Source organism: Apodemus sylvaticus, chromosome 5 (genome assembly GCF_947179515.1).
Source record: "Apodemus sylvaticus chromosome 5, mApoSyl1.1, whole genome shotgun sequence".
NCBI classification, from domain to species: domain Eukaryota; kingdom Metazoa; phylum Chordata; class Mammalia; order Rodentia; family Muridae; genus Apodemus; species Apodemus sylvaticus.
This window is the reverse complement of record NC_067476.1, coordinates 87,717,552-87,730,120: the sequence shown is the minus strand read 5'-3', so window position 1 is coordinate 87,730,120 and position 12,569 is coordinate 87,717,552. Positions and strand designations below refer to the sequence as shown.

Below are 12,569 nucleotides of genomic sequence, written 5' to 3'. Positions count from 1 at the left end.
TCCAAGGAAAACATATTGAGCACCATTATTTTGACTGTACTGTCAGTAATCTCTAAATGTCATCTGCTAACTTTTAAAATGTTGAACCTAAATTAGGTCAGTAAAAAATAACTTCATGAAAAAACTAGAGACATAAAATATAGTTGTAAACACCTTTCCCAAAAAAAAAAAAAAAAAAAAAGCTCACATAGCAGATAATAGAAAGACAAGGAATACTGACTTCATAGGCTATTGGAGGTGCAGAATTTTATAATTCTAAGAATGTTTTAAGGTTTTAAATTAACTATTATTTTCTGCTGTTGCCTCTGACATCATATTATTTGGGGATTTTGTTATTATTGTTGTTTGTTTTGCTTTGCTTATTTTTTGGAGACAGAAACTCTACACCTGGTTGGCCTGGCCCGTGTTTTATAGATTCACTGGCTTTGAATTTACAGTGATCCCATGCCTCTACCTCTTAAATGCTAAGAATACAGGCAGGCACCACATCACATAGTGCCTCTCCACTATTTTTACTGTCTCAGTCAGAATCTTACTAGTCACCTCAAATTTAGACACAATTCAAACTTGATTCTTGTTATGACCTTCATATTTTCTAAAAATTAAAAAAAAAAAACTCTGCATTTGATCATCAGTTTTGCTATGTTCCGGAGCTGACCTTGAACTCCTATACTCAGTCAATTTACCTACATCAGGATCCTGAGTAGCTGGTACTGTTGGTGTACCAAACTGGCTTTGTCCTATTTTCCCCCATACTCTTGTCCTCTAGGCATATACTACATACTACTTAATGTCTTCTTACCAAGCTCTTATCAGTTTGTACGTTATCTATTGTCTTCCCAGTAGTTAGTTTAGGTAAGAAGTAGCAAATAAAGAAGTGTTATAATGATAAGCATTCACCTCCTCCTCTGTCTTTTAGAAAAAACAGAAAAACATTTTAAGGATAGGAATTCAGAACCTTGGCTCACCCTTATGGGGAGATGACATTTGCTGTAAAGAAAACTGTGATAGCAGTCAGAGGCTTACCAAGTTCCTCTACGTTCTCCGTGGTCTTCTAAGATCCTCACTGTCAGCCTGCATCATTACAATGCCAGCACATCTTGTCCAGGTAAGACCTATTGCTTTTCTTACCCACTGGAAAAGTGGAAGAACAATGTGGCTCTAATTTCCCTTCCCTTCATTGCCAGTGATTTTGGCCGTCATTTGTCATTTGTCATTTTATGTCCTCATGAACTATTTGAATAGCTTATGTGATTTTTGTCCACTTTTGTTGGTTAATCTCATTATCCGGTTGTAAAGTTCTTTGTATATATTTAAGCTATGTTTTGCAATGGTTTTCTTCCACCATCACTTTTCTTAGTCTTTTGAAAATACAAGGTTTTTAATCTTCCCAGATTTGATCCACTTTAATCAGCCATTCCCCTTAGTCTTTGTTCCTTTTGGTCTTGGCCTCTCCTAAGATTTTTTTTCCTGTTTACTTATAAATATTTTGTACCTTGTTTCTTGTATAAATTAGTCAATATACTCCTTTAGTTTTTTTATACAATTTTAACTTGTGTTTGTAAACATCTTCTGGTTTCTAGCATTCTAACTATTCATTAAGTAAACTTGTAATAAAATTTTATGGTTCTCTTTTTACAAAGTCATCCAGACTAGCCTGGCCCTTAATGCAGTCCTCCTATGTACTGGATTATAGATGTCAGCCATCATGAGCAGCAATAGTTGTATAGTATAGCTGATGATAGTATTCTTTGCCAAAGGACATTATTATCTCAAAGATGTGATTTCATGCAAGCTTAAATATCTCTTCTACATTAGTGTCTTATATGAAGGCAAGGCCAGACCTTTATGCATCACATAGCATTATGATAATATCATATCAATGTGAGCAAAAACTTCTGTGTACAATGTCTGGCTTTTCTACATAGATGGTCAGTAAATGCAAAGTGAATCAATATTGATTCTCACTTTGAAAATTATTTCTAATCTCTATTTATTGAAACTAAATATGTGTTTTCTATTCTAATACATCTAGACCACCCTTACAAATAACAAATATATTAAAATATCAGAGTTATATTAGTATATAATAATGCAACATATCTCAAACTTATGACTGAAAATTGAGGCATAAATAACAAGAGAATTTCTACTCATTGGATAGTAGAATTTATTTTTAATAATAAATTAAATTTTATTTTTAATAATCATGATACATTAACTATCTTTACAGGCTTGTAACAAGTAGTTCTTAAACATAAGGTATATTTTCATTTTGTTAATTACATATGTCATTTTATATTATTCTCAAAATGATCTTAAATATTATAGGAAACCTCCTTTCTGTAATAGTGTTAGACATGCTACACATGCTTAGAATGTTTTCATTGTTCATCATGTTATTGTAAAATAAATACTTCAATAGTAGCTTGTTAGTCATGGTGAGCTTCATGATTTGATGATCTGAAACTACAGGTAAAACTTCAGGTGGGCCATGGCTGCATCTACTTCTGAGACTCTGGCATCTCAGAGCCTTTCTGTCAGGGGGTCTTTACCACAACCCTAGGAGACGATCATTTCTAATCTTTGCATCCGAAGGTGATTCAATCAGTAAGTGGCAAGGCTTATGTTTCTCCTTAGATTCTAGCCCCTTCCATCTTTATAGTTATATCACACAGCTCCTCAGCCACCACAAAACTCTGTACCTTTGCTCTTGGAGAACACTGCTATTATTTAGTACTTTTAAGGAGAAAATTACCATTGCAAAGTTCTTGACACATTAGAGTATGTGAAAGATTAGTCAAAAAGTTCCATTCTTGACAAAGAGCAAATATATGGATGTGTGCTTCCCTCTGTAAAATTGCAAATAAAGAAAAACAGTTGTAAAATAATAACTTGAACACATAATTTTATATTTATTTTAAAAAACTGAAAAAAAATAATGAAAAACAAAACAGAGACCACTCAAAGCTGTATTGTGAGTGGCTGTTCCTTTAAAAAGGTCCTAGCCACTGTGATGTCTCTTGACAGATTCCTTACCTTGCATTTCAAGGGACAACAGTGATGCTCTCAGGGGTTGTCAGGTCATCCCCTTTACAGCACAAATCAGATTATTGAATGGCAAGGACATGGAGCTAAGGTTTAGAGCCTTTATACACAATATTGTTTAAGCTTGTACTTTTTAATGTTTCAAGAGAGACTACTTTGAAATAAAAATAACAAGATTTAAATCAGACGGGTGGTATGTTTAAAGTTAGGCAGCATGGTCATGTTCTCAGAAGGGAAAGTGTTGTTAGTGAAAGAAACCACTAGCCACCTTCTAATAGGGTAGTGACGCCCACTTATAATTCTAGCCATGGTGAGGAGGAGACAAGTGGATCCTCAGAACTTGCTGCAAGCTCCTGGTCTCAGCAAGAGACCCTGTCTCAAAAAACACTGTGGACGGTGGTAGTTGCTTACAGAGTAACAGCCAAAGTTGACCTCTAACCCCTACACAGACATGCATGGAGACAGGTGTGTGTCCACACATATAGTGTAATTAGAAACATGAATATACACAATGGAAAGATTGAGTTTGTTTCATAGAAATGTGTGTAGTGACTATTGTAGGCCAGCTGTAGTCCTAAGCTCTCTTTAGAGAGCATCTCGTGAACCCTTGTACTGTAAGCTGATGCTGTTTTCTTCCCTCAGGACACACAGCAGACATTAGACCTGAGTAGTGCCTTGAGTTGCTGCCCGCTCAGCCACCATGCTGTACTGTTTATTCCATAAAGATACTGGCATAAAATCAAAGTAGGGGAAAGGTGAGAACAAAGCAGCATCTGATGATCAAAAGAAAATGTGCCTTTGGAGGCTGTGGTGCTTGATGAATTACTTGGTCTCAATTAGCTTTCTCAGTCTTAGATTCCTCATCTATAAAATTGAAGCAAAAAAATAATCAATTCAGAGGTTGAAAAATATACACAGTAGGCATTCAATATGTGTTAGCAGTCATCATCATTGCTGGGTATTACTTCAGAGAGCCCCAGAATTGATAATCAGAACAGAGAGGTCTGTCAAAATGAAACTGTTTGCTTTGTTGCTGCAGTAGAAGAACTGCGAGCCGATGAGAGGGAAACACCTGTGTGGCACGCTAGACTTTGGCTACCACTCCTGACAGCAAAAGGAGAATAAAGATCTTCAGTTATCTGACCCTTCTCATAAAAAACACATAGCAATGTCTTCTCATAGATTAGGCTTAAGATAGACCAGAAAGCAGATACATGCATGGTTTTTAGCATCATGAACTTCACAAGACTCACAACAGTTTTCCGACCAGTACTATTTCCGGAGGCTCTAAGTCAGTTTTTAAATGGTGATTGTGTGACTAGGGCAGTTTCACACACTCACTGCCTCATTCACTTATTCATCATTCAGTCAGTCACTCAAATACAGCATGTATTGTGATAGGTATATATGGATAAAACATGACAAAGTCACTGTCTTGGGGATGCTGAAGATAAGATAAAAGAAAAACAGTGTGAGTGCTCATGGTTTGGGTTTGGAGTTTCTTTTGGTTTGGTTTTTGTTGGTAGTGGTAGGAGTGTTTTGGTTATTGTTATACTGGGTATTTTGAAGGGCTTTTTTTCTGGGTGTGCGGGGGCATGTATGTGTGTTTTGTGTTGAATATTTGAGCTTCGGTGTTGGGTATTTTGAAAGGTTTTTTGGTCTGGGTGTGTGCGGGGTGTGTGTGTGTGTGTGTGTGTGTGATGTGTTGGATATTGGAGCTTTGGTGTTGATAATTGTTTCTGTCACAAAATAGAAATGTTATTTCATATCCTTGGAAATTTTGTCATATAATTAAGCATCTTTAAATTAGCACAAGACTAAGGGTATATAAAATATTTTCATCTCTTGGAGCAGTAAAACAGCCAATCAGTGTTCTTGTCTTAGTTATTAGCATTCTGTCAGACTTGTACAGTAATGATTAGTTACCCCTTATTGTACTTTTGGCATGCTTCCCATGTTTAATTTCATTGTAGGGAAGGAACACGTAGTTAAGGAAATTGCAAAAGAGGAGGAGAAGTTAAAATAGGGAAAATAATAGATTCAAAACAGATTTTAACTTATTGTTGTAATGATATTTGTAAGCAGAGTGAGCAAGGGTGATTTTAAGTATTTATTTGAAATCTTTTATGTTCTTACATAAAGTCTTACAACTTTAAATTTGGAATGTTTTATTTTATTTGATTTAAGGTTATTTCTATAATAATACAATAGAAGCTGACAAGTGTGCTTTGAAGTAAATGTATAAAAATAAGTTCTGAATACCTGTTTAAAAGGACTAAAACTAAGAGGCATATTGTGAATGTCTTCAGACAGACATGTAGTTTTAAGTACTTTTCCCTATAAAGATGGTAGTATTATGACTCATAACTCTCATACTAGAATATAGTTTAGTATCTGCCCAAAGGCCCTGTCCTAAAATATATGTGAAGGTGACTCCATTGACTGTGATTCTTTTCCACACTGAACTATGAGGTGCAATGTGACTAGGGGCAGAGCCCCTAGTATCCCAGCATTACTCCGTTCCCACATCCCTGCTGAGTAGTTGTTCCACTCGCCAAGAAGCCTGTTAAAGCGCCCCAGAGAGCATGTGTACAGCCTCCATGTTCATAGGTAATTGGTGAGGATGGCAAGATGAGAGGACAGCCGAGCATGTGGTCTCACAGACTCAGGCAGTAGACAGGCCTCGGTGATAATGACAGCAGATGCTCAAGTTCTCGCAGCCTGACTGTCCCAACTCTTGTTGAGGCGATGTTATCATGAACTGAAAAAAAAAAAACAGCTTATATCTGAGAAAAGGAACTAAGCCCTCTCCAATTCTTCCTCATGTTAAATTATAAGACTATTTTAACTCTAAATCTTTATGTATAAATCTCTCCATGAGTGGTTAGTATCCTCCAAGTACACTGAGCACGCCTCTCTGGCCCCTGCTTACTGTTGGGAACAAATAACTATCCCCTGCGATGTCATTTAGCAACATTATTTTTGGCATAGTGACTATAAAGTACTTTAAAATGGGACATTTTGATTTTCATATCTAGTCAGATATGACACCATCATTTCTTTCTGATCTATAAGTAACAATTGTCTTAACTATTGGTGAGATTTGTTATCTGTCTCAAAATTTTATAAACATTTTATACCTTTTATTTTGTTTTTAATCCCAGTAAGTGTGTGCTTGTGAAAAATGAGAATCAATAATATTTTTCAGGAAATAAAAGCTTAGTTTTATGCCTAAATACAGTTTTGTTAGCAATATGAAAAGAAAATAGATTTTTCTATCACTTGTACACTTCTCCTGCAGCCCATGATAACTTATCCTTGATTTGTATTTTTAAATAGATTAAAAATACTTTTACCTAAAACTGCCAGGAAATAAACACTTGGTATTAAAATAGAAGGTTTTTCTTTCAAAGAATATTTACTCTATCTTTTTTACTGCTAATATTTTATCAGTGTTTCATAATCTACACTCTCTAAGGGACTTTTCAACATAGACAATGTAAAATGTTCCTTTAGCTATGATAATTCAGGAATGAAAATCCCTTGCATTTGCTTAATAAACATCAGTTGGTGCCTGAGCTGGTTAAACTTTCTTTTTTTTTTTTTTTTTTTTTTACCAGATTTCAAATTTGAAACTAGACTGCAGCATGTTTTTAATTTATTGTCATTGGGACTTAGTGATTTGATATCTGTATTCAGTATTTTTATCACTTAGTTGCTGTCTTCTAATAACTGTTTTTACCTCAGCTTTTCATTGGATAAAACTTACCAGTACTATTAGGCAAATTCCAAAGAAAATGTATTTTCTGATTTTTAAAAAGGGAAGAAAGAACTCTATTTCTTAAAAACTGAAGAGGTTTAAATCGTTATCTTAGTTAAAAGCTTTTAAGATTAGTTGATAATGTTAATATACTAGAGCTTTGAGGCTACTAAAGTAAATAATGTAAAACATTTGTCTGTAGAGAAATGTTTCCATCTGTAACATTTCATTTATTCAATGCCAGAATATTACCAGCTATACCAAGTAAAGCCACGACTGCCTTTACAAATCATTTATAAGAATCTTGCAAGTGGACTCCAATGGACTTCTAAATTTATCTTTTATTCTTAAATAAATAAAGTATTCTTATTCTTAAAGAAGTATTAACATGGAAAAGGTCTCAGCTAAGTCTGACCGTTTGGGTTTGGTGTCCAGAATCCTACATGGAAAGTGAGAACCAGCTCCTGCCAATGATCTCTGACCTCCACATGGATAGCATGTCACACATGCCCATTAAACACATGCAGATAGATAGATGATAGACGGATGGACGGACAGATGGACGGACGGACGGACAGACAGACAGATAGATAGGGCCTAATTTAAAGGGTTAAATATAATTGCTTGGTGAATAATCAAACTTTTTAACTGTAAATTTTTCAGAAATATTTCTGTTTAATTATTGTGATAAACTAATTATAGGAACACATTCATTTATCTTAAACTATTTTTATCTTATTTCTTAATCAGTTTTTTTTTTGGGGGGGGGGGGTTTCGAGACAGGGTTTCTCTGTGTAGCCCTGGCTGTCCTGGAACTCACTCTGTAGACCAGGCTGGCCTCCAACTCAGATATCCACCTGCCTCTGCCTCCCAAGTGCTGGGATTAAAGGCGTGCACCACCACCACCCGGCTTTTCTTAATCTATTTTAAATGGATTTCTAAAGGAATATTGTGTGTACTTGAGGGATGGCTAACTGGATAAGAGCACACACTGCTCCTAGGACCTGAGTTTAGTTCCCACCACCCATGTCAGCCAGCTCAGTACTGTCTATAACTCCAGCTCCAGGGGGATCTGATACCCCTGGTACTCACACATGCATATGCCCACACACAGATATGCATAGTTTTCAATGTGATCTTTAAAACTTTAATAAGGAAAATATTTAAGTATGAAAATTACGGATATAACCTCCATTGGTCACAACTATCCATTACTAATAGATAAATTAAGCTAGATATTCTAGGTGATTACTCTCTTACTCAAGATACTTTCATCAATTACAATCAACTTGTCATTGTTTCATATCTTAATTAGTCCAAAAGTGATTGTAGGAAAATGACACATTTACAAGGTTTATAAGAAGGTTTTTTTTTCAAATGAACTGAATCATATTCAACTCATTTAAATTGTATGCTGCATGTGTCAAATTCTTGTGACTTCATGTAAGTTTAATAAGCTGTAGGTATAATTTATTTTTCTTTAAAATAGCAAATAATAGAATTGTTTCAACCCTCTTCCTCAAAATTGGGATTCGTAGAGTTGACAGTTGTTTTCTGTTCAGCATGTACATTAGCATATCTTAGACTTTGACACCGCCACAGCACATCATACATGCACTATATATTTGGATGATTTTCTTGTTCAAAATGGCTGAAACTTTTACACCTCACAATATCTGTAATTTCTGTCAACACAGAGCATCTGTAGCAGTAAGTGAAACATTTTGTCTTAAGGTAGTTATACACATTAAATAGGAACAGGATGTAGTAGTTGCCAATCAGATTTGTGTTTATATTGAAAAGGGAAAAATACAATTTAGAATCCTCCTATTATGTTTCATCTAACTGAAGTATATTCAGCCCAATATAAAGAAAGTAATTATTTTGGGTTGGGTTTTTTTTCTACTTTGCTTAAAACAATTGGGATGTTTTATATTGTGGTTGATGTGTAGCCCTATGTTAGCAACTCTAAACTAAGGGGCTATTTAGGGTCAAGCTCAAATTCATCATTTATATAAAGAGTGGAGTAAGACATGGGATAGAGAGTGAGTGTTAAGGCTTCTGGGCCACATCTTCTTTACCATGACCAGTGTGGAGGCACAGACACAGCTGTTCTGAAAACAGAAGCAGGGAGGGGCCTGGGTATTCAATATATGGGAACTGGATACAAAAAAAAATGGGGAAAGCATCTTTTACATTATTTTTACATATTTTTAATTAAAAAAAGAACTGAAAGTTTAATTGTACATTTATTTCATAAGACTATTAAATCCTTTATCCTTTGTGTTAAAAGCTATCTGAAAAATCCCTGTGAAAAAAATGAAGATTTTAAAATTATTTTTAACTTAGATTTTTGCCCTTCCTGAAAGAACACTTAGTGTCCTTGAAAAAATAGTTATCTCTTAATGCTAAGACAAAATATGCTTGTTACTATTGATATTTTCCTGCTGCTTAAATACCAGCTCAAATAGTGTGCCCTGATGTTGTGTTTTAGCCCTTTGCTATTAATTACATTATTATTATATAAAGAGTTCTAGCTCTTTTAATAATGTTTTCATACCCTACATAGTTAATCTTTAATGTTGGGGAGTACAAAGGGAGAGATTAAATTAGCCTTGTAACCTCTTTCTCTTCCAGGCTGATGATGGAAAATAAAAGCTCTTAGCCACAAAATGTAACACTTAGAATTAATATTTAATTAGACCAGCAAATTGTACACTGTGTCTGAAAGCTTCCAAAGAGTTGTTAGTGCCACAATTGACCTACAGGTTTAATAATAACTCACTTCTAGAAGCAAGTGCCAGTTCAGCAGAGTAGAGCCACTAGGAAAGTCCTGGGAGATTAAAAGCAGCAAACCAAATGGCAGGCAAGGATTCCTGGGATGGAGCCTTCTGGAAAGCTGGGAGCTGGAATAGTTTTTAAGCCAGCATTCAGATGAGAACAGTGGGTGAAAAAGCTGATCCCTCCTGTTCTGGGAGCTTCTGGTTGTAGGCCAAAATCTTAGAACAGATTTTTACTAAATGTTCTTGCTGCAGCTATTAACTTACATTGAAAACCAAATATCGAATAATTTTTCTGTAAAATTTAACTAGTTTTTTGTGTAATTACTAGTTCTTAATATTAGTACATAATATCTGTACGTTCAGATCATTAGATTGTCAGATAGGTTTGGCGCTGTACATCTCTGCTGTTTTGCTGTGACATGCTGTTTCCTTGTACCCTGTATAGTTGATTTATATGGTTCATTTCTATATTATTTCATTACAGAGCAGTACATGGAGCCAGGAAAGAGACTGAGAAGTCTATAACCCAAGATTTTCCTTTAAATCATATACGGGTATATGTACATATAGCTATATAAAGAAGTATAATTTAAAGGCATAATTAATTTTAGAAAGCTTATAAAGCACTTTTAGATCTGCTTATAATATAATGAAATTATAAGATAAATAATTAAACCTCTTGGTGAAAAATTGGATCCCTACATAGGAAGCTTCATATGCTAAAAGTAGGATGTTAGAAGATGTGTGGATGCAGAAGACTGAAAGGGAACACCTTAAATAATTTATTGGTTATATCTTCAATAATGAAAGAAAAGCTAGGTGTAAGTTGAAGAACTAAGCAGGTGAGGGCCTTGCCAGCAGAGGGAGTCGTCCTGTCTTCTGTCAGGTCCTTGTCACTTCCCCACCTGCCTCATCTCAGCCTTCCCCAGCCAGTCTCCCATCTGGACCTGGCTCTGGCTGCCTGTCCCTGATGACAGGCTATCATTTTGTGCTCAATGTGGTATTATTCTAAGCTGATTTTAAACTTTAGTATCTTTAACCTGCTGCAGCAGCACAGACACTAACTGGACACTATTTGGGGGATGTCTGTGATGCACTCAAGGATTTAAGTATAAAGGAGTAAAGTAGAATATATCACTTGAAAAGCCCTCATGAAATGAAACACAAAGAACAAAATATCAGATTAATTTCCATAATGTAAAATTAAATGATGTAAAGTTTTTCAGAAAGCCTGAAATTGCTTTTGAATACTATGTGTCATTATTTATTCTAGCCTACTTTTTATTGTTTTTTCTGCATCCCACTTCTGAAAGCCTTCAAGCATGTTCTGTTAATATTTAAGAGAATGTTGACTGAAAAAAGGCAACACTCATAAATATCTACTCTGCCAATGAAAACAAATGGTATTTCTAAAATCATGCTCTAAAACAAATGAAGAACCACTATTTTCAAAACAAAGTTAGAACACACAGTTAATCAACTAGAACACACAAAAACGTGGTTTCATTGCCAAGTCCTAGTAACGTGAAAAAAATCAACAACTTGTTTCTCCTTTAAGCTAAAATAGATTTGTCCTTAAGATTCTCTGTGAAATGTTTTAAGCTTTGGGGAGGGGGGGAAATGTTTGTTATTTTACTTCCTTGTATGAATGTTATTCTGTGAAATACTAAGAGATAAGTTCCATTTAAATTACAAAAAGTTGTCTTTATATTCTAAAATAAACTGTGAGCTTCAATAATGCAGTAAATCTGCAACAATTAATTTAATAGACATTGTAAGTCAGTATAATTTTGTCAGATAAAACTGCTCAAAAATAATGAACAAAATCATCACAATCATTGTTTTATAGTCTTCACTTTAATAGAATTAGCATATAAGAAGTATGGAATGTATTCTTCCTCAAAACTGCTATATATCCCTTATCTAACTTTAGTGATGGATTTCATAAGAAAGAAATACGTACACTTTTCAGAAGAGGTTCCGTATCCCAAGCTCGGCTGTGGGAGACCCACATCCACATGCACATCTTCTGTCATATAGTCGTAAAACAGAAAGGAGCTTAAAGATCCCTTCTCTCTACTTGGAACCATGTTTTGTGCAGATGAGATGTTCACAGTGTCCTCAAATGAGAGCTCTCCTCTCTTATTCTTTGCTATCTTTCTTAGATACTTAAATGGAGCAACCCAAGATTTTATTCTTGACACAGTATCTGTCTGCTTTATGCCAGTCTGTTTATTTTTCTAAAATCTCTTGGAAATTAAAATGCTGATTAATTAACTTTTTAATCTTCAAGTTAAAATATTTATGAGAAATTTATTCTGTGCTGCTACAAATTGTATTCTTTATATTGTTGTGGTAATTTGTGTCATCAAAGTAAGGAAATGTTCAGTCGAAGCTGATAGCTAAGGTCTTGTGTTAGAACAATTGTTGAAGCTTTATAGGACAGTAGTTGGATTTTTTAATCTTAAAATTGCTACCTTAGCTTTATGAGCTTTGAGTTGAAATGAATGCTTTAATTAATCTTTGAGAATTTAAAATTCTTTTAATGGATTTGAAATTTCCTAAATTAAAATGTGCTACCACTCTTTCAAAACAAGCAAAAAGTCAAAGCAAAACTCACCAGGCTCTTGTGAATCTAAGTGAGAATAAAATGGTAGACAGCTGGGCATCAGCATGGCCTTGTTTACTTGTAGTAGATCTGATGTGCATTAAGTTTCTAGAATTAAGAAATTATACCGAAACAGAAAATTTTAAGGACCCTTTCTACAACTTATGACAATGCCATCTGAGATTGCCAGCAAACTCTTAAAACTCCTAGACACCAGCTCTCTTCTATTCTGGCTTCCCTCCTAGTCATGTCTTGGCTACTATCCAGAGCTGACAACTTTCACCCAGGAGCAAAGAGAGATTTGTCTAGTATAAGAAGGATTTTTGAGTCATCCTAGATTTCCTATCCAGATGGGCAAGGAGGAGGGGTG

The 12,569-nt window shown here is 34.9% G+C and overlaps 1 protein-coding gene across 2 annotated transcripts in view; it reads left to right on the top strand.

Annotated features, from left to right (window-relative positions):
- Elp4 (elongator acetyltransferase complex subunit 4) overlaps window positions 1-12,569 on the top strand; it is a 227,365-nt gene that overhangs the window by 99,272 nt on the left and 115,524 nt on the right. For both annotated transcript variants that reach the window (XM_052183137.1, XM_052183138.1), the window contains exon 7: window positions 920-1,108. In XM_052183137.1, the coding sequence (XP_052039097.1) occupies window positions 920-1,108 (189 nt within the window). The remainder of the gene's footprint in view (window positions 1-919; window positions 1,109-12,569) is intronic.